A 23094-nucleotide genomic window follows, 5' to 3' on the forward strand; every position below is an offset into this window, starting at 1 on the left:
ACCGGACTTGGACCAGATTTGCTACAGTGTGGGTTGTCACCTCATCAGTTATTTTTGGTAGGGCTCATGTACATACTAGATTTTGCATTTTGGTATTGTATGTAATTAAATGATGTAAATAATTTTTGAATTGTATAAAAATTGTAAATATTGTACTTGACTCTATATGAATGAAATGAGTTATTTTATTTTCTTAAAAATTTATATGAGCATGATAAATGATATGATGAATGAATAGATGAAAAGAATATAAATTGTTTTAACAGGTAATAGGAAACCCACCATGCATTAATAAAACGGAGGGGACTCTGTCTGGGTCTCCATAAAAATGAAATAGAACAAAAAAAAAATTTACACGTAAGATAATATAATTGAATTAATATTGTATACGAGAAGACAGGATAGGATGCTCCATCACCGAATGTAGCACACCTTACTCGGTTACGCTGTAGACGGGTGAGGGGTGTTACAATATGGGTTATTGGCTTTGGATGGCACAGAGGTGGAAGGGGTTTCAGAAGATGATGCTTCAAAAGAGTGTTGAAGCTTAGTGAGATATTCTTTCTGAAATTCAGGGTCTTGGATATGTTGAATAACATCAACATAAATCTTTGATCTTTTGTGAGCATATTCAATTGTTTTTCAGTTCATCAGTTGTAGAAGATTCTGAGAGGATTTCATCAAGCTGGAGGGCTTGATTGTCTTCTGAAGAAGTGTTTAGATGAGGAAGTTGATTTTGCTTTTGATTCCTTTTTCTCCTTTGGTGAATCTCCTAGTGGTTTTCTAGGAATCATGGTGAGGGGTCTATAAGAATTCACGAGTCAAGAAGTTAGGGACAAAATTCATATATCCTTTAATATATTCAATATCAAAATAAAAAATACTTAAAATAGCTTGCCATTGAGTAAAAATTTGTTTTGAAGCAATATTTTGAAGATCTTTTTTCAAAATTTCTTTTGCAGCAATGGGAGCTCCAAAAAACCAAGAAAGAACTTGGAACCTTTTGTCAACAATTCGATATTTTCTACCAAAAGCCATCTTCCTCTTCAAACTCCAAACCCTGCACAGATTGCCAAACCAAAAGACATCGAAAGCATAAAAAATACCTCTCCAAACCTAAATCCCCTTAGTACTAAGACATACCCCCCAAAAGAAAACCTTACACTAGAAGACACTAAAAAGCTTCTCAAAAGCCCCACGATCCCCATTCCACTTCCATAAGAGATGTTACTTGCTATATATATATATAGAAATTCCTTGAAACTGCAAAGGGCTTGAAGGCTGGAGCTTTCATCCTTGTTTCCACGGAGGAAGTGATGGTAGTTAGGTGCTGAATCTACTTTTGAAGATCATTTAACTGGTTTCCAATAATATGAAGATGAATATTGGTCCAATTGTTTTGCTGGATGATATTCTTGAGATCCCCCTAAGTATTTTTCTCACTTTTAAGTTTGAAAGGGGGCCTGTGAGGGTGGTTTTATGGTGTTTAATCTGGAGTTCTCGGAGAGGTGGGTGGACAGATTGAATCCATTCACCTCTTGTAGTTTGCCAGGAAGTTGATTTAGAGAGTGGGTTTAAGGTTTTAGAAGCAAAAGGATATTTCATATTATTTTCAAAAGCATAAATTTCAAACTAATCAAAAAAGAAAATATGCGTTTGATGCTCATGAATGGATGCATAAAATCTTTCTTGGATTTCCTGCCTTTGATTCATGAAGTGTTTGAAAAACCAAAGTCTTTTCTCATGATTATGAGGAGCATAAAAATCATTTTGAAGATAAGCTTTGTCAACCTAAAAATCCTTTTAAAGAACATTTAATTCAGCTTCTACATTCTCAGTCACAGAGAAGAAAGTTGGAGATGTGGGTCTGGGTTGTTCTTCAGGGGTGGAATAGACAGGTCTCAGTATGGTAGTAGAACAGTAAGCAGTTTGCATCGAAGTTGTTCTTGGTATGTAAGAAGTTGAATGTTTAGGCAAGTTTGGGATCTGAGTAAAATGTTCTATGGTTATTGGATAATTTACTACAGAGGGTGTTCTAGTCAGTGGTAGGTCCATTACAGTAGGTAGTTGTGAAATTCTTCCTAGGTCTATAGTTCCAAAGGAAGAGGCAGTATCAAAAGAGCATCTGGAAGTTGAGGGTTTTCTAGCAAAAGAAAGCTTTACTGTCCCATTAAGGTATTGGGTGATTTCTTTGAGTTGGGTATTTGGGCTAGGTGGAGGCAGTGGTTGAGGTCTTGTGGCTCCCTCTAGGATCCAGTCTTCAGGGAGTGAGACTCCATTCCATTTGATGGCTTTAGGAATGACAACATTGGCTTATGTAAGGTCAGTTTGGAGGAGGAGGGCTTCTCCTTTCTGACTGTGAATAAGAATTTTAGAAGCAAAAGCAATCATCATGGCTTTGTAATGAACTTTAAAAATCAAAGCAACAGGAATGGATCCAGGAAGCATTTTATAATTATGAGTTTTAATTTGTAAAACAAAACTATTAAGCAAATTTCTATCATTTAAAGAAACAGTTAAGTTTGGATAGCATTCGAAAGAAATTGGACGTGTGCAGATACTAGACTCAACATAACTAAGCAGAGAATCTTGGAAGTCATAGAAGCGAGCATCCCTAAGGACAGCTAAAATGGAAGTGTTTAGACCTTCTTTAGTCAAGGGCTTAATTCCCACCTGAACTAACCCTATATGGACATAGTTGTAACCTTTGGCTTTGTGTTTGTTCAAAGAGGCAAAAGTTAAAAGCTTAATGATCTCAAAGGGCTTTGTGATTAGGATATCTCTTTCTTCGATTTTGATGCTATAATCAGTTTTGGTGAGGAAGTTAAAGTTGCTTTGTCTATAGATCTGATCTTTCTGGACTTTAGGAAGTTCCCAATTATCTATTACTTTTTCAAAGTCTTCAATAATTAATTCTTCACTATTGACTATCTTCTCTCCAGTTTCAGAAGTAGAAGAGCTGGAAACAGACTAATTTCTGCAAAATATATTCATGATTTAAACAATTTAATTAATACAGTCCCTACAGTAGGACGTCTGGATTTATAGCCAAGCCACTAGGACTTACAACCAGCAATTCAAATCCTTAAAAGGACTCAGGAATATAAGAATCAAACAGAGCAAATCATAGAGATAATGAGCAATAATCCTTTTCCCCCCTTGGCTCTAATACCAATAGACACCCGGATCGAAGGGATAACGAATAGATCAAAGAATTAATATAAAGAAGAAGAAGAAAGATCAACAGATAATATGATGATGAAGCAAAAAGAGTTAATGGATGAAACAAGTCTTCTTCTGGTGGAGGGACATATCTGGCTTTAAAAGTGGTATACCCTTGATAAATTTCAGAAGGTAAGATTTCAAATGTGGCTCCCATCCATGCCCACCATTAAATAAACCATCTAGGAAAGTGAAAAGTAGAAAAAAAAAATGTTGAAGAAGAAAAGCCAGGTATGAGTTAAATTAGAGTTTTGGATTAAAAAGGCATTAATCCAGGCTTGGTGGTAATCCCAGTAAGTGAAAGTTTGGTTGGCAAGAAGGCTTTTTCCATATTGGGCTTGGAATTTTTTGGGAAGTGAAAGGTTTTGTCCCCAGTCCATTGGGTGGATAACTTTAATGATGGTGCAAGTTGAGTAATTTGGAGAGGGAGAGTTTTCTGGAAAGTGTTTTATTTTGACTGAGCCAGTTTCAATCAAAATACTTTGATAATAAGCTGGGTCTTTAGATTGTTCTCAGCATTTGTAATGCCAAGAGCCGAAGAATTTTGTCACACACAAACTTGGGTTAAAATCATAAAAACCATCTTCAACAATTAAAATGTTTTGGAAAGATTCTTTGATAAACCATTGTGGAGAGGGACCAGAATTTTGTGAAAATTTTTGAGAAACAATTGGTTCTTCAGGCTTGAAAGTTAAATTCATTGGAGAAACAAGCTTTGGAGTTAAATCAGTTTGAGAAGTAGTTTGTTGAGTTAAAACAGTTTGGGAAACAGTTTGAGAAAGGGATTTTGGTTTATGTAAAATAATCTCTTTCTCTGTATTTTTTAAGCAGATATCAGTGATAGCATCTTTATGTGGCCTTTCAGGAAGGGACTCTTTCAAAACCTGACAAAGCTCAGGATGATTAATAAGATTTGCTAACCATTCCTGTAGCTGGCTTTCTTGTGATTTTTAAAGTTTCTCTGCAGCTTTAGAAGCTTATGAAGTGAAAGGGTTTTGCAATTGGTCTATCTCTTTTTGGAATAAGGAATTCCAAGAAAAAATAGGATTTTGAGGCATGGCTTTTGGTTGGGTTAAAGCAAGAGCTTGGGATTGGCTTGAAGGCCTTTGTTTAGATGAGGAATTTGACTTTGCTTTTGATTTCTTTTTCTCCTTTGGTGAATCTTCCGGTGGTTTTCTAGGAATCATGGTGAGAGGTCTGCAAGAATTCACGACTCAAGAAGTCAAGGACAGAATTCATATCTTCTTTAATATATTCAATATCAAAATAAAAAATACTCAAAATAGCTTGCCATCGAGCAAAAATTTATTTTGAAGCAATATTTTGAACCTTTTTTTTTTTAAATTTCTTTTGCATATTTGCAATATATTATTAAAAGGAATTTTTTATTAAGTAAATCACTTTGAAATTTTTGAATACATATGACTATTGACAAAACTTCCTTTTTAATAGTGAAATAATTTTTCTGGGTACTATCCCGATGTCCAGAAACATACTGATATATATATATATATATATATATATAACTTTTAAATTATTTAATTATTAATATTTTTGTTAAAAATAATGTTAAAATAAATTAATTCTAATAAAGTATAATTCACCGTTTTAACTATAGTATTATATTCAATTTATCCTACTATGGTTTTTTATTTTTTGCGTCTTTATTTTTTTATATATTTTATTTTATTACTAGAAATAAATATAATTTTTACAGGATATAACTTTAAATATTTTGATATATTATCTCACCTTTTTTGTTTTTTTTATTTATGTATTTAATTTATTAATTATAATTTTAAATTTTATTTATTTATTTTAATATTTAATCACTTAAATGTTTATATGCAAATTCAAATGATTTTTTTTACTATTTTTTGTTATTATCGTTTAATTTTTTTTATTCATTTGACTATTTAATTATTAAATTTTTGTTAATTATCATTATTATCTTTATTAAATCAATTTTAAGATAACTTCATTTTACGTTAAATTAAATTATACTTTATACATCAATATTATATTAATGAAATATAATACTTTTTTTTATTACAAAAAAATATAATAACAATAAATATTTTATCTATTTTAGCAGTATTTTTAGCACTTTTCTTTTTATTTTTACTATTAGCACTACTTTATAATGGTAAGATTTTGATTAACCTTATTATTATTTTGTTATAATTTTGCAATAATTATTATCTAAAAAGTATTAAAAATATATATTTATAGAGATTTTCATAATATCTATTTAAAGTTGTTTATTTATGTGTAATTTTGATTTATAAGTAACAAATAATTAAAATTGTTTCGCTCTTCAATTTTTATGCAATTTATAATATATTTAATTTATTTTAATAATTTAAAAATATTTTAACAAATGTGAATATACATTATTTTTATATACTACACCTATTGTGTTTAATGTGTTTAATTAAATCTTTCAAAGTTTTGCTTTTAAATTATAGGGAACTTGAAAATTTTTAATATATATATAAAGATTGATTTTTTTTTTCCTATTTTGATATTTTTATTATAATTAGGTGACATTTACAAATAATTTATATTTATAAAATTGAATATGTTTTTTTCATTATCAATGAAGAAATCTTATTTTTCATGCTATTTGATTAAAGAAAAAGTTACATATATTAATTTTAGTTTCATTAATTAAGTAAAATTGAGAAAATTAATATTTTACTTTGATTTTGATTTTGAAATTAAAAAATATATAATTCAAATGAGATAAATTGTAGAATATTGTCAATGCATTAGCAATACAAGTTATACTCATAAAAAGTTAAGTTTTCCTTAAATACAGAAATGAATCTAATGTAATTTTTAAAAATATATATTACTTTTAATAAATATTAAATAATAAAATATTATTATGAGTGATATTGAATTTCTCCTTACTCATTCTTAAGTATTTTAATATAAAATACTATGTAATTATGTAAAAAAAATTATAAAAAGCAGTGACACAAAATCATATTAAAAATTAAGATTATGATAAATATAGAAAAATAAAAATATTAATAAACAATTTAAAATTAAACTTAGTATATAAAAAAGGATTATTTATTTCAATTATGTTCAAAAAATTAAGATCAACTTAAAATAATAGTTTTAATTTAAAAATTCAAACAAAGAATTTAATTTAAATTAAAATATAATATTTAAGTTTCAATAATTGTAGATAAAATACAATTATTGATATTACAACTATAGATATAATATATATGTGCGTTTTGTGTACAAAATAAATATTTAAATTTCTTGATATTGTAATTACATATTTTTTCATTAATAAATTTTATAAATTTTATAATGAAATTATACCTTTATTTTTTTAAATACATGATTCGTTATATAATTTATCAAATTTAACCAAATTTAGCAAAATTATATAATATTTATCAATAAGTTCAACACTTAAACTAATTTTAAATCTCTTAAAAATTACTAAATAAGAAATAAAAAGAATACACTATGTAAGATTGATCACCTATAATAAAATAGGAATTGACATATAATAAATTATTTATATTTTAAGAAATAGTTATAACTATTATTTAATTTATTGATAATAAAAGATGAATTATATTAAAATATATAACTATTTTTTATTTTTGTTAAGTATCAATGTTTACTTTATTTAAATAATATATTAAAAATGAATCTATGTATTAAGAATATTTATATATAAAAAATTTTTTGAAAAAAATATTATCAATTTTAAAATAATCAAGTGGTAAAAAATTTAAATTCTTATATTCTTATAATTTAATACTCATAAAATTAATATAAATTTATATTTAGTATTATAAGAAGATATTGTGTCAATATGTGGTTTGCTAATTACCAATTATTGTTTTGATTAAAAAATTAGAGTGCGACCACTGTAAATTTGAATTCATATAATTAAGATTAATTTTTAACAATTATTAGATTAAATATATTACACTTAAATTCTTACACTTTTTATATATATTTTTATACATTTTGATATAAATATATTTATATATATTTCGATACAAATATATTTACACATATTCCGATATAAATATTTAACTTAATTTGTTTTTATATGAATTAAAGTTTATATTAAATACACAAAAAAGCTATATTTTACTTTTGAAAGTTTTAAAATTTTATTTGTTTGTTAAAATTAAAATAAATTAATGAATTTAACTGAATCAATTTATTTTGATTAATTTAATTTAATTCAATTAATCTCTCTATCTTAATTTGGTTAGATCTCAAAATTTATGTTTTTATTTTATTTTAATTTAATTTAATTATAAACCAATCCAGGAAAAGAAATTAACCTTTCACGTTAAACACCTTTCAAAACAGGAAAGAAAGTTACTTCTCACATAAAAAAACCTTTTAAATAAATAAGGATGAATTTTATAATTTAATCATTGAGATTCGATAAAATCTTAAACTTAATTCTTATATTTTTAAAATCAGATAATTTAATTTTTCTGAAATTTGATGAAACTCATAAATTAATCATTGTTATTAGGATTTCAATTAAGTTGTCGTTAATTTAAAAAAAATTATCAAAATATCTTTAATTTTATTTTTAATATGAAAATATTTTAGTATTTGAGGTTTTATTTAATTGATAATTTAGTACCTGAGATCTTATTAAACCTATAAATTAGTTTCTGTAGTTTGAAAGTTAAGTAATTTAGTCATTGATATTTTAATAGACCTATAAATTAGTCCGTATTATTAGAATTATGGTTAATTTTTTGTTAAATTTAATGAAAATACAAAAATGATTTTAACTCTATTTTCAATGTAAAAATAATTTAATATTTAAAATTTTCTTTTAATAACAACTTATATATATATATATATATATATATTAAAATATTATAAATTAATTATTCACATTTTAATAAATCTATAAGTTATACCTTATTGTTAAAAATGTAGTTAATTTCCTATTAAATTTAATGAAAATACCAAAATGATTTTAACTTTATTTTTAATTTAAAAATAATTTAATATTTAAAATTTTATGTAATAACAATTTGCATCCATATTCATTTTATATATATATATATATATATATATATATATATATATATATATATATATATATATATATATATATATATATAAAATTGTTTATATATTATTAAAATGATAATACATAAATAGAATTTTACAAAATTATAAGACTTTATTTATAAATAGTTATAGTTATAATATTTAAAAATTAATTTTTAAAATATATGGATAATTTTATAATAAATTAAAATTTTTAAGGACTTTAAAATAATTAATTTATATTTTAATAATTTAATTTTAAAATTTTTTAATTTAATAAGATTTACATTTTAAAAATATAAAGATTAAATTTTTAATAAAATAAAACTTTAAAAACTAAATTATTGAAAAAAATAAAACTTTAGAAACTAAATTTTTTAGATTTAAAAATAAAAACATTTTATTCATTTTACTAAAATTAATGATAATTTAAAGTAATTTTAATAATATATGCTAAATTATAAATTTTATTAAATTTTAAAAATTAAATTATTTAATTTTAAAAATATAAAAATTAAATTATAAAATTTATGAAATTTCACCAACTAAATTATATTTATCCAATAAATAAATGGCAAATGACTGAAATTCTCATCATTGTTGCTCTGAATTCTGGGAACCAAAATTGCCCGGGGAAAAATACAGACTGAGCGCCCTTTTTTTTTTTTTTTTTACAAGAAGTTGGAACTACCCATCCTGGGGGTAGTTTAGGGATTTCGGCATTCACCCATCGGAAGGATTGTTAATCGCTAATTGGTTAAATTGCTATACAAGTTCGTGTTGTTGTCAAAACTGTTACTTGATTTTTTATTTTTTAAAAAATTAATTAAAATATTTTTAAATTTTATAGAATTAAAATAAAGTCTATTTTGTCAAAAGTAAGAATGTAACGGTTCATTCTGAATTTAAAAATATAATATAAAATTTTTTAAATTTTAAAATTTTATATAATAATTTTTTTTTAATTTGTAATAATAAATTTATAAGTTACACATTAATATAAAAAATTTAGAATAATGATAATATAAATAATTATTTTTTTTAAATAGAATCTTTATAATTAGTTATTATATAAATTTTTAAAATTGAAGAGTTTTATATTATATTTTTAATTTTAAGAATGTTATATTATAACAGTAAAAGTTTAAGGATAACTCTTAAAATTTATCACTTAATTTTTTAATTTTTTACCAAACATAACTTATTGTAAAAAAATTAATTAAACTTATTTTAATATTAAATATTTATATTATTTAATTTATATATTTTAATTATTTATACTCTTCAATCTTTATAATTTTAATTATCCATTTATTTAGTCTCTCTAATAAAATAATTTGATTAACTTTTTTACATTAAAATTTAATAAAAAAATTATAAAGTTTGATTTTGTGAACACAGAAATATTTAAAGTAAGTTTTAAGAGAATATAGACTAAATAATTAATTGTAATAAATTATAAGGACCTAATAGTAATTTATCCTTATTAATTTGCTAACTATCTTCAAATCAAAGAGTGCCCATATCACTGTCCTCCAGAACAAACAACAATAATAATAAAAGATTCAAACCAAAAATGGAGCTGAAAAAACAAGAGAATCTATGATTATGTGCACCTCTATGGATCCCTGCAACCATCCTGGTCCCTATAGGCTATAGCAAATCTTCCTTGCCCCATACGGCCAGTCTCTGCTCTCTTGTTTGTCTTGCCGCTTTCATCTCCTGCAGGTATTTGTTTTATTCATTTTGTACACATTTGTCTCCTTCTTGCTCGGCTCTTTTAAAACTTTCCTTTTGTCCCTCTGGTTTTTTTTCTTCATTTTTATTTCTTCTCTTTAAACTTTTGTGGGTTTCTGTTTATCTGCTTTGGATTAATATTTTGGGTTGCTTTTGTTAAATGGGTCTCTGTTGTTTGCTACGGATCGCTATTGTTGTATGCTGATCTGTATACTGCTACCAAACGACATTTGTTGTACGGCTTCTTTTCAAATGGTACGGTGAAACAGAAGATTTATGGCCATTTAAGGTTCTTTCCTTCGTTCTAGTACTAGGATCTAAGTGTGAAAATGGCCATCATTAGAACTCTTTTTACCTCTTGAATTTGTAAAGCTTTCTGTAGCTACAGTCCTGGAATTGTTTTTGAGACTATATTGTTTTTCATTTTGAAATGTAATGGTTAATTCTTTACCATAGCTTAAATGTGTTGTAATTTATAAGTGAAATGAGTTGGTTTCTGACAAACAAAACATTTTTCCTGTGTACCCAGATGAAAATTTTCACCGAGGATTGACCTTTCTACCTCACTTAACCGAAAGAAATCCAAATTCCTGCTGCTGCAATTTGGACAAGATGCTGTGTGCTTGCTCAGGGGAGCAGTTCAAATTTGAAGAGGCACCGCAGTCGCCTGAGTCACTCGCCACAAGGGATTTCTCGGCGAGCTGCCTTTCATCTAGGACTGCTGGAGACTGGGACTCTAAACTCGAGGATATTCAAGTGGATGAAGCTGAATCCACTCTCAAAGAAGCTCTCTCGTTGAATTACGAGGTGGGTTGATTCCACTTTTTATGAGCGTCACTACTAAAATCATCTTGTTGATTAAATTTGTTCTTTTTTATTTCGTCGGTTTTATTAGCGTTCTGATCTAATTGTTTTTGCGTTAATGAGATATAGGAAGCCAGAGCATTGCTTGGGAGGCTTGAATACCAGAGAGGGAACTTTGATGCTGCCCTTCAGGTATTCCAGGGCATTGACATAAGAAGTTTAGCCCCTAAAATGATCAAGGCCATTGCTGAAAAAACTCGGCATAGAAAGCCACGTGCTAAAGGTGATATTGTGCCTCCCGGTGTCATGTCCATGCATTCAGTCAGTTTACTTCTTGAAGCAATCTTACTTAAATCAAAATCACTGAAGGAACTTGGGCATTGTAGAGGTATGATATTTTTCACTCCTGCTAGCTAAGATAATAATATATGTTATACTGGGAGTATTTCAATTTGCTTTAGTAGAATTCAGATTTGAAGGGTATTAAGGTTCTTCAAAACCTTTAGAATTGTATTTACTTATCCTCAGTGTATATACATATATACATACTGCGCTTGTCCTCTTTCTGAATAACTATATGCGTACATGACTGATAAACTATCCAATTTACTATATTCAATTTGTTTTGTTACAATTTTTTTAAAAAATAAAATATAATTTACTTTGTAGCATAAATTTTAAGTCGCCCTATAATGGGATTGCACTGGTTTTATATTGAAGGAATTTTAATATTTGTATTTGAAATTTAAAGCAAAGGGTTCTGATACTCATTCTCTTCATTAGAGGCCGCAAAGGAATGCAGAATTATCTTGGACATAGTTGAATCGGCACTACCTAATGGTATGCCTGAAGGCATTGGTGAAGATTGCAAATTGGAGGAAATGTTTCACAACGCATTGGAGTTGCTACCCATTTTATGGATAAAGGCAGGTTTGCTTGATGAAGCTATTATTGCATATCGCCGGACTCTAGTCAAGCCATGGAATTTAGGTCCACAGAGGTTGGCTGGAGTGCAGAAAGACTTGGCTTCCATTTTACTTTTTGGTGCTGTTGAAGCAAAACTTCCCCCTGGCTTACAACCATGGGGACCAGGGTCTCCCAGTAGTAGTATAGAAGAAGCAATCCTTTTGTTGTTGGTTCTCATGAATAAGGTGGCATATGGGGAAATCAAGTGGGATGAAGAAATTATGGACCACTTGACATATGCGCTCTCAATTATTGGGCAGTTTGAATTATTGGCAGAGCATGTGGAGCAGGCCCTTCCAGGTGTCTACAACCGTGCTGATAGATGGTACTTTCTTGCTCTTTGTTACAGTGCTGCTGGCCAGAAGGAAGCAGCTTTGAATCTTTTAAAGAAAGTATCTGGCTTTTCAGAATCAAAGCACAAACCCCATATCTCTTCCTATTTGTTGGGAGCAAAATTGTGTTCTGAAGATTCCAAACATGCTCAAATAGGCATTAATTTTGCCCGTAAAATGATCAACTTGGATAATCATCAAAGTCAACATTTCATGAGTGAAGCCCATAAATTCCTTGGTGTATGTTATGGGAATGCAGCAAGAATTTGCTTATCTGACTCTGAAAGAATTCTTCTGCAGAAAGAGTGTTTGAACTCTCTAAGCCTTGCTGCTCTAAATAAGCGGGAGGATCCAGAAGTGATGTATAACCTTGCACTCGAGAACACACTGCAGAGGAATCTAGATGCAGCTTTTAACAGTGCAATTATGTATTCTGAAACCATGGCTGGTAACTCAATGGAAGGTTGGAAGCTATTATCCCTTATAGTTTCTTCCCAGCAGCGTTTCAGGGATGCTGAAATAGTTGTTGAGTTGGCTTTGGACGAGGCTGGGAGAATGGATAAGTTTGAACTTCTTAGATTGAAGGCTGTGCTTCAAATTGCTCAGGAGCAGCCCAAGTTGGCAATAGAAACATACAGAATACTGCTGTCTCTTATTCAAGCACAGAGAGATCTTCAAGCCAAGAATCCTGATCACGCACATATCTTTGAGTCTGAGGTATGAATTCATTATATGCTTTATCATTCTTATTTGTAAATAGCTGTATAATCAGGTTTAAAGGTGTGTTACAGATATATATGTAAATTTTTAGTACTCTAGTTTCTCTCTTCAACTTCAATCCTTCATAAACTTTGTTTATGGTTGTGCATTAGATCTTGTTCAATTATGCATTTTTATACTTTACCTTTGCCAAGCACTTGAAAACATGCTCTGATTCTAGGTAATGCAACATCTATATCTATATCTATATAATCTATATTTATATAAATATAATAAAGTTGGTCTCTAAATAAACTTCACTAAAAAGTGACAAGTGGCATACCATTAGAATTTTTTTCATATATGTCAATTTTGCCCTTATTTTCCTAACAATTTTATATCAATTGATGATAGACCTATAAGGCATTTAATAATAATAAAAATTTATGATAATAGTTATAATTTAATTAATAATAGAAAAACTAAGAGTCATAATAATAATAATAATAATAATAATAATAATTATTATTATTATTATTATTATTATTATTATGATAATAGTTATAATTTAATTAATATTAGGAAAATTAATAGTCATAGTTATAAATTATATAAAACAAAGTAACCTTTTTATTGTTCACCATAATTATAAAATTATGTACTTAATTTCTTATAATAAAAAAATTATGACACTAGATATAATTTAATTAATATTAGGAAAACTAAAAGTTATAGTTATAAATTATGTAAATCAATATCATACATCAAAAATCAAATTAGTCATCTTCTTAAAATATGCAATGTCCAATGAAAATTTTCTCTCAAACTTACCAAATGATATTTTAGTAACCAAAATTTTAGAAAAAGATGAAAACAATCTACACAAATATCATTAAGGTAATTTTTATGTTGTTAAAATTTAATTATATATATTTTATTGGTATGTTACTACTTATTCTTTATATTCATTTTCAATATATATATATATATATATATATATATATATATATATATATATATATATATATTTCACAGTTTGTTTTACAAGCTATTCTAAGTATAAATAAATTGAAAAGCTATACATCCATATTTTTATTCAATTAAATAATATACCAAACATTATGAAACCCTCTCAACGCGCGTGAGCAAAATCCTAGTTCAATTATAATGGAAAGCATGTGAAAATTTCTCCTCACTTGCAGGCAATAGCAGAAAGAAACTTGGAACTGGCGGTGTGGCAAGATTTGGCTGCCATTTACACTAAACTTGGTTCATGGTCTGATGCCAAAATTTGCATGGACAAAGCCAAGTTGATGGACTTCCCTTCTTCCAGAAGTTGGCACACCACAGGTGGAATACCGTCTCTATAAATTAGTCCTCAGTGCATAAGATTTACAGCTCTTCCACACATCTGCTGACAGTTTTTTTTGGCTCATAAGCATAGTGACTTATAAAAGAAAATAATATTCACTCTTGAGTACACAATTTTTGCAGGAGTGTTTTTTGAAGCTCAATCACTGTACAAAGAAGCCCTTGTTTCTTTCTCAGTCTCACTGTCAATAGAACCAGACTATGTTCCAAGTATTGTCTCCACTGCAGAAGTGTTGATGAAACTTGGAAACCAGTCGTTTCCTATTGCAAGGAGCTTTTTAATGAATGCATTGCGATTAGACCCGACAAATCATCAAGCATGGTTCAATCTTGGCTTAATTTCAAAAATGGAAGGCTCATTACAGCAAGCTGCAGACTTTTTCCAAGCTGCATATGAGCTCAAGCTGTCAGCTCCTGTGCAAAGCTTAGTATGACAATGATTTTCCAATTATTTGAAGCAGAAAGTATCCAAAACAGATCCCTCCGTGAATGAATTATGTTTATCATCAAATGATCATTGGGTTCAACTGTCAGGATCAACTGGAAAATGGAGCGCAATGGCTGGACAACTATGCGTACTCAACTCGGTCAATTGCCGTGTCTAATGATAGATTCCCTCGATTAATTTGTATGGCAAATCCTGCTTTAGGTTTGGATTACTCCTGTTTATATCAAAAAGTTTTTGAGCATGGCTTTTCAGCAATGCAGAGGATAAATATGTTTGGATTAAATTTTTATTTCAAACTGAATACGCACAATTCCTATGTAAAATGGCATCAATCTTTTCTTTGGTTCTCAACAAAACTTAGGTTATATTTGGTAGAGCTTAATATAATGTAATTAATTACGTAATGCAAACAAAGTTGTAATGTAATATAATTGTTATTACATTTCTTTAGTTGATTGCAAAATAAAAATATAAGTTGTGTAATATAATAATAATTTTGATTTTAATATTTAATTTATTAATAGTGTTAATAATAAGTGGTAGTAGTTGCAGTTATTGGTGTCAATGGTGGTCAAGTGGCGGTGGCGGCAATGACAGTAGCGATGATTAGGTGGTGGTGATAGAGGCCAGATAGTAGTAGAATGGTAATGACTAAGGGTGATAATAGTAATTAAGTGATGGCGGTGGTATAGCGATGGTGGTAACAGGATGGGAGTAGTGGTAGCGGTAGCAACGATAATCGAGTAAATATAGCGGTGGTAGTATTAAAAATAAATAAAAAAAATTAAAACAAGTAATTATGATTACATTCATTTTTATGCGTAATGTTTATTACATTACTTTAAGTATAAGTGGTTATATCATGTAATTTACATTATATTACAAGTTTTTTTGTGTTATCAAATAACCTAATCATATATGTAATGTAATTATGATTACATTATAATTTTGATTATGTCATACCAAATATAGCATCAAGTCTTTTATTATTAGTTTCATTAGTTGAAATGTTATATTAGTCATATAGGAACAACATGATGACTCTGGTGAACTTTTCTCAACAAATCACATTTAAGCCTTGTTTAGCGATATTAATTATTTTAATAGCTGTTAATTATTTTAATAGTCATTAACTTTTAAATATTAGTTGTTAGTATTTAGTTATTTATACAGTGACTTAAAACAAAAGTGATAAAAATAATTATTGGATTAATCGTTAAATGTAAAAATAGTTATATAATTTAATGGACTTTAGTCAAAATATTCAATTTTTAAAAATTAGGAGGGTTAACTTTTCATAAATCATTCACTCAATTTCTTAACACTAGCATAAACATTATACCACTAAATAGTATAAATAAGAAAAATAGTGTTTGGAACATAGTGAAAACATTAAACACGACTTTGAAAACTGTTGTTGAACAAGGCCTTAATTTTGGAGCGTGTCGTTGGTATGAACAATGATTAATGATCAACAACAACTATAACGAACCAAAGTGTAATATTAGGTGAAGAGAGCATAATCAAAATTCAAGGAGCGAGACAGAAAGAAGTACTTGTTTTTTTATTTTTCTTTTGCTCTTAATTTATATATCGAGCAATAAGATGTAAAATATTCATCGTAGCACAAGCAGAAAACCCTAAAACAATATGAAAAGGAAGCAAAAACAATGAAAAGTATTTTGCAAGAAAATTATATTAATATGATTAAGCTAACCTTCATCACTGAGGTCCTATCATCTTATCAATCCTACCATTTGTAGCCCTGGACAAAAATCTCATACAAATGGGAGCATTAACCCCTGCAAGAGCCAGGATTGAACTAGGCAAAACCCATATCCCATCTCCACAAATTAAACCAGAAGCTACAGCTGGTGCAAAAGCATCTGCCTTGGTCTTGTTGATCTTTTCCCATATGAACAAAATAAAGCATCCAACACACATATCAATCGCAAAATATGGCCCTCAATAGAAAGGTATGGCCATTGCCATTGGATGTGGAACAAAACTTCCCCTCGTCTTACCCAGCCTACCCTTAATTAAATTTACTAGAACTGCAGCACCAAAGAAGCAGTAACAAAGCAAAAGGCAATTCTTTGGTAGAGACGAGAAGCCTTCTACACCCAGAATAGCCATATTACGGTACACAACAGCATAGGGGACAGGATATTCACTATCTGGAAGCTCAAGGTCATGAAAGGCCTTGTAGAATAGCCGAAAGATGGAAGGGGAAATTACACAACCCATTGCTGTGCCAATCGCTTGGCTCACAAACATGGACCTGGGCGAAGCCAGGGTTAGATAGCCAGTCTTGAAATCTTGCATGAGGTCGGAGGCTGTGGAGACGATGTTCATCATGACTCCACATGCTGCTAAACCAGCTAGGGCTCCGCCGTGCGACGTACCAGCCCACGCCCCAATTGTGAAAATAGCAAGTTTTCCATACGTGGATGCAAGGGACCAATCTGTTAGCCCACACCCGTATGCATTACAGAAAGCTAATATTGGTGCAAAGAGGTAGATAACTATTATGTAGTACCATTTGAGCTGGGTAAATATGTGAGGAAGAATGGTTGTAGAGATGGCAGCAATGGTGACATAACCTGTAACAGCAAACCATGTTGGGATTTCATCTTTGAGAAAGAGTTGAGTGCGGCGCTGTTCGTCAAAAGAGAGCTTCTTGATCTTTGGAAAGGGACTGTCTGCAAATGAAAGATCAGTTCTGTTGCCTTCGGCATGGAATTGATAATACAAACTTGGGAGGGTTTGGCTTAGCACCTTGCAGAAGTTGTATAGACCATCACCAAGAATCGTTGCAATAGCAATAAACAACTGAGAAACTCAGAACAAGGTAAATTAATTTCAATGAAAGAAGTAAACTTTCAAGATTATACCATCTCTCAGAAACTCACCCTGTAACCTTGGAGACCATGTAAACTTTTGAGGCTCAGTTCTGCAGGATACCAATGTCCCTTTCTAGTATCTAGTAGAGGCCACATTAAACCCCAAGAAATAATTCGTCCAAGTAGCACTGATGTGTTTATGATGTATGGGCAAATCATACCTACTCCTACATAGGTTGCTGAGAAATCGAATAAAACCTGCGGACATAAAGGTGGATAATTAGCCTAAAACATTCACGGGGTGTGCTTAATCAAAACAAAATTCCTCGAAAGTTGAAGATCATGGATGAGTAAAGAACGTGCATGTTGTCTCTAGCTTTGAGCCCAAATGTAGGAAAGTTAGAAAATCCACAATAATCTTCGGTTTTGAAGAACCATTGGAAGAAAGACCATAAGAAGTTGAAGGAGAAGAACTTGCCTAGCTCTCGTACTTGTTTCCTACAAGTATAGAACAGGAAAGATAAATGTGTCCAGAATTTTCATGTGAATGCATATAAACTGAAACCAAGTAGATGTGCCAGTGCCTTACTTTGCTAGCTTGGCTCCTTCAGGTGCATGGAAGCTATTTATAAGATGAGCTGTTGCAGTTCCACTTGGGTATGTCAGTTTGAAGTCTATGATCATGATCGGAGACCAATAATGAAATTATACATGAGATTTAAATTCACCAATTTATGACGGTGAGTTTGTTTCGAAATATATATATATATATTTTTAATTCAAAAAAAAAAAAACTATAAATAAAATCAACGTGATCACCTTCCGCAGAGGCACCACTGAGAAGAAAGAGGCCAAAAACGCTAACAACAAAAAGAAAGGCAATAATCCATCCTAAAGCAGGGTCTTTAGTATCTGTCTCATTATCTTCTGCTGCTTGTTTGGCAACGAGTTTACTCATTCCAAAGAGGTAACTCCCGAAGCCTCCTATATAAACAAAATAATCAAAGTACAGAGCTTCAGATTCTGATGTGAGTTAGAGAAAGAAGAAAAAGAAGATGAGTAATACCGCTACAGGCAATTCCAGAGGAGGCAACAACGCATGTTTGAATCACAGTATTTTCTTGCCAGGTTAAGGGCTACTTCAGGAGGCCAGATTTCTCAAGGATCTTAGTCCAAGTCCTTACAAAGAAGAATCCTAAGAGACCAGCAGAAACGTTGAGGGAAGGGATAATCCCTGTTGTCAGGTTGAGCTTCATCAATATAAAACTGAACAACATGCTCAAAACAAAGCTCACCCCAAAAGCCCTCCATGTCAGCTGCTCCCTCCATGATGGAACCCCATGGCTCTCAAATATCTGCTCCATTGATAACTCGCCTCCTGTTTCTTCCTTCCTTTTTTCTTCTTCCTCTTCTCTTCCAGGGTTCTTGCATCCGTTATTACTGGGCTCTGCATGTTCCACATCCAAATCACACACAACTTCATCTTCTTTACAATTATCATGATTCATTATAACCCTCTTGCTCTCCCTCTCTGAACACAGAAAGATGTGGGATCGCTACTGTTTTGATTAGTGAGAGGTTGGAATCCAAGGATGTGAATCCTTTTAAGGGCAGCTGGATTTATACTGGCACTCCAGTGATTCAAGTGGGAATCCACTTCGGAGTTCATACTAATGATTCAGAGAGTTGTCATCGCTCATCACATTCACATAATGGCATGAGGACGAATCCTAATGCGTAGGCCCTTTGCGTACATGCCGTTAAGGGTGCAAAGTTCGTTTAAGAAACATACAGGAGAGGGTCCCCAAAAAAATAAGGGCGATAGTATAATAAATAGGGGGCAGAGGGGTGGGGAGTGGGAATCACTTTCAAGAATTGTAATGACTAATTAAATGTTTATCGCTTGAGTAAATCCAGAATCCTTGGTTGCTATAGTGGTCTGCCTCTATTATTGCTAGTAATGTAAACGTAATGGACAACTGGAAAACCAATGTTTAGCACTAGAAATCACACAGAAAGGGTGCACGAAAGGATGAAAACATAGAATGACAAGCCGAAGAATACCTAACACATGGACAAATATAACTATTTTTAGAAAAACTGTTTGATAATTTCTATTTTTAAAATTCACTTTTATATGCATGGATCAACTTTCATCTACATGTTCCGCGTTTATTTATTTACCATTCCATGTAAGATTACCCACATGAAGTCACCGCTTTAGCGTATAATTTTTATGCACAAAGTATATACACAAAGTACATAGTTTTTATGCACAAAGAATAGTTAGATTCCACCGATCTAATGGGAGCATATTCTTCATGCAACCTTTTTATGCATAAATTTATGTGCTGGATAAATTTAATTGGTTCAATTTTAATCCAAGTTGTACGCTCTCATATTCAAATTGGAATCTATGCTAGATTAGTGCCAGATCACCAGCATTCATATTCTGATTTGCATGCATTGCATTGATGCCCTAGCATCGTTTCTTCTCACAATGGATGTTGAAAGTCGACGTGTGACACGACATTTATGAACATGTACAAGCACCAGGAGAAGAACAAACAGTTTCAGAAACTCCACTAATATAGGGCTCAATCATTCCACATTATTTCCGTGCTTTAAAAAGTGACAGCAAACTTGTGACAGATATTTACAGCTTTCATGGGGAATTTGTAACAAAGATATTAACAATTTGCCTTCAGAATGAGAGACACTGGAAATGCAGATGACATGGTTGAATCCTATCACAAATACAGCACAAGGATAAAGTTAGTTTCCTGAAATGCATTTTGTAATCCCTCATTTTCCAGTGCAACTGAAAACTAGGAATAATTGAAAGTTATAACCATCAAGAATTTCATGGAACTGAAAGTTCTAATGTAATTTTCTTAATTTAGGATTTCTGAGACATGAAGTTGAGATCATCAGAAGCAAAGATCACAGCAAGAGTTAGTACTAAAAACGGATGCCTAGTACATGGGGCATGTAATCAGCTTAAATCTCAAGCAATTTACTGATCCTGAGAATTGTCATAATAAAATGTCCTAAATGAGGGCATATATACATACTGATGTGTGGCACACAAAACAGAACTCTATTAATCTATAAGAAAAAATCAAGCATGTCATGGAATATTCACAAAAAAATATATATATTTTTACAAATTTCAAGATATATTTTCACTACCTTACAATAGAATCTACAGATGCACAAAAAACAAGCTCAACATCAACCCATCTGCCACTGCATCAAAAGCACCAATCAACAAAAAGTGTCAAATTTCAGATTATTTACCATTTTTTTAATCTCTAACAAACAATAGCAACAGGCTAAGAACCCATATAAAGGTTTCATATCAAAGGCACCATGGCTTAACAAAGAGGTACCATCACAGTCAAAGAGACTGAGGCCTGGTGAAAATATTTTGAATTTTAGCTGCTGTTGCAATAGCTATTAGGGAGGAGTTTTTTTTTTTTTTTTTTTTTTTTTTGGGGGGTGGGGGGGGGTTGGGGGGGTGGGGGAGCAATAAAGAAGAATAATAAAACAGAACAAAAGAAACCTTTAGAACTGGTTCGCCTTTATTAGAATTTGCAGATTGTTTTGCCATCCCCTGTAGCTGTGCACGGGCAGCTCTACCTGCAGCAGATTTTTCAAATTCCTCTTGCCTGCAAAAAATAATGGCAACATGCTGAGGGAAAATGATGCAAGGGCATCTGAATTGCATTATAATGCTTATTATCTTAGTAAGAAGAAGGCTGTCAAAGAGTTATTAAAAACTGTTTTTCTCTCTCAGGACTCTGGATCATCATAACTAACAACTCAGTACTAATCTCATGAGCCAATTAGGATGAACTAGGAGGTAGCAGTAGCACAACCCAAAAGTAAAAAGGTTCAAAGTTGTTGTCTAGACTATAATCTTTTGCATACAGGAACTCAATTCCATACAAGTCCAATACTACAATTAGTTTGTTCACAATAATATGAGATCAAAAGATGGATGAATCTTCTAATTATCACAACATTAATGACATCACATATGTGATATATTCCTATTAAATTTTCCTGTATGCGGTCCAAAATCATACTTTACTGGGCTAGTCCAAATTCTCCAATAATTTTTACCAGCCAATTACATAAAAACTACTTTGGTGTCAAAACCCTACGAACACTTTCAATCTCAAATATCCAAATAAACAGCCATCACAGCAAACGCCTACTGTTCTTTACTCATTAAAAAGTGACCAACCAATATTAATTCCACATTATCAGCATACTAACTGCAAATAGAAAGTCGGCAGAAAGTGAAATTACTATTTCGGAAGATCAGGGCTGTACGACTACAATTAAATTCATTTCCTTTACCAATATCCGTGAGCAACCTAATCCAATCTTTCAACCTCATATCCATATCTTTTGCAAGATAATCATTTTTCATTCACCCATTTTCAAAACCACAAGAGCCGCAATAGTACTCAATACCAATCGTTCTCATCCAAATCCAAAAGAGAGAGAATTGAGGTGCAACAAAGGACCATGATTTTAACTTCATCTTTAAGTTTCATTAGACTAAACCCATACAAATGCTAACTAAACCGATGCTCTTAGGTAGTGATTTTGAAGAAATGGTAAAGTATAAAACTAAGATGACTAATTAAAATAATCGGAGGGATTATTACCGTTTCTGGGCAGCTTCGGCGGCTTTGGTACGCGCTTCGGCGGAGGCCAATTCTTCCTGTTTCCGTCGCTCGCTGCCACCGTCGGAGCAGTCGAAGCAAGATAGGCAGAGCCCCATTTCTCCCAAATCTGTTTCCTCTATGTTCACACGGTTTTGTTTTTGACTTGGTTGGACTTATTTGGTTTTTACGGTATCTACATATTGCGGTTATGTGTACATTTATACGTGCTTTTCCTATCAATTGCAAGATGCCGCGTCATAAAGAGGGATTGCCTCGTCTTTTTGCTTTCGGATGATGTTAAACAGCGTCGTTTTAATGGTGACATTCCACAAATGGTAAAGCAGCGCGTTCTCAGTAGTTCTGTATCAAGTATCAATAATTGTTGGCGCAAGGTTTTCATGCCCGGATTAATTATTTAAATAATTTGTTTTCAAAAACTTTTGAATTAATTATTTAAATAATGCTTTTTTTAATTATTTACCAATTTAACATGAATCTGAAATTATTTATAAAAATAATATTTATTTAAAAAATATCATTTGAAAAAGTATTTTCAGAATTTAAAAAATAAACACAAAATTATTAGTTGAAAAAGCACTTGTAATGACAACTCATCAATGAGTTAGTGTGTCTCAATATTAAAAAAATTAATAGTTAAAATGATAATTTTAGGGCGTGTCAGATTGCTTAAGAAATTATATTTTTTAAATATGTGTCAGACAATTAGAATGCTTGAAATGCAAAAAAGTGAATTTTAAAAATATAGAAAGCAGATTACGAAGTTTTTATAGTTTTGCTTCACTTTCATACTAATTTTTTTTTTTGTTTTTCTCTTCTCCTTTATAAAAAAAAAAAATTCTTTTGTTCTCCTATGAAAAATGATTAATACATATAAGATATTTTTTAAGGAGTATTGCTAAGAA

At 30.5% G+C, this 23094-nt stretch overlaps 2 protein-coding genes and 1 pseudogene across 6 annotated transcripts; 1 reads left to right on the plus strand and 2 right to left on the minus strand.

Annotated features, from left to right (window-relative positions):
* Positions 1-9829: 9829 nt before the first annotated feature.
* LOC110642059 (protein NPGR1) lies at positions 9830-15002 on the plus strand. 3 transcript variants are annotated; one of them, XM_021794000.2, is made up of 6 exons: positions 9830-10017; positions 10556-10833; positions 10960-11218; positions 11614-12845; positions 14030-14177; positions 14322-15002. In XM_021794000.2, the coding sequence occupies exons 2-6, from the start codon at positions 10639-10641 to the stop codon at positions 14630-14632; spliced, it is 2145 nt and encodes a 714-aa protein (XP_021649692.2). In that variant the 5' UTR covers positions 9830-10017; positions 10556-10638; the 3' UTR covers positions 14633-15002. The 3 variants fall into 3 exon arrangements, with proteins under 3 accessions (XP_021649692.2, XP_021649684.2, XP_021649701.2); XM_021793992.2 differs by lacking the exon at positions 9830-10017 and adding an exon at positions 10093-10281; XM_021794009.2 differs by lacking the exon at positions 9830-10017 and adding an exon at positions 10367-10458.
* Positions 15003-16187: 1185 nt separating this feature from the next.
* LOC110642040 (probable metal-nicotianamine transporter YSL7) lies at positions 16188-19902 on the minus strand (annotated as a pseudogene).
* LOC110642047 (uncharacterized) lies at positions 16188-22367 on the minus strand. 3 transcript variants are annotated; one of them, XR_009143236.1, is made up of 7 exons: positions 22172-22365; positions 21055-21160; positions 20682-20738; positions 18309-18936; positions 18079-18163; positions 17559-17987; positions 16188-17478 (listed from the first exon to the last, which is right to left on the minus strand). XR_009143236.1 is itself a non-coding variant. In XM_021793975.2 (4 exons), exons 1-3 carry the CDS (start codon positions 22285-22287, stop codon positions 20724-20726), a joined length of 237 nt encoding a protein of 78 aa, XP_021649667.2. In that variant the 5' UTR covers positions 22288-22364; the 3' UTR covers positions 20048-20236; positions 20682-20723. The 3 variants fall into 3 exon arrangements, 2 of the variants coding, with proteins under 2 accessions (XP_021649667.2, XP_057990171.1); XM_021793975.2 differs by lacking the exons at positions 16188-17478; positions 17559-17987; positions 18079-18163; positions 18309-18936 and adding an exon at positions 20048-20236 and having other exon boundaries at positions 22172-22364; XM_058134188.1 differs by lacking the exons at positions 16188-17478; positions 17559-17987; positions 18079-18163; positions 18309-18936; positions 20682-20738 and adding an exon at positions 20048-20236 and having other exon boundaries at positions 22172-22367.
* Positions 22368-23094: the final 727 nt, after the last annotated feature.

The sequence above is a fragment of the Hevea brasiliensis genome, chromosome 2 (genome assembly GCF_030052815.1).
Source record: "Hevea brasiliensis isolate MT/VB/25A 57/8 chromosome 2, ASM3005281v1, whole genome shotgun sequence".
Lineage (NCBI taxonomy): Eukaryota > Viridiplantae > Streptophyta > Magnoliopsida > Malpighiales > Euphorbiaceae > Hevea > Hevea brasiliensis.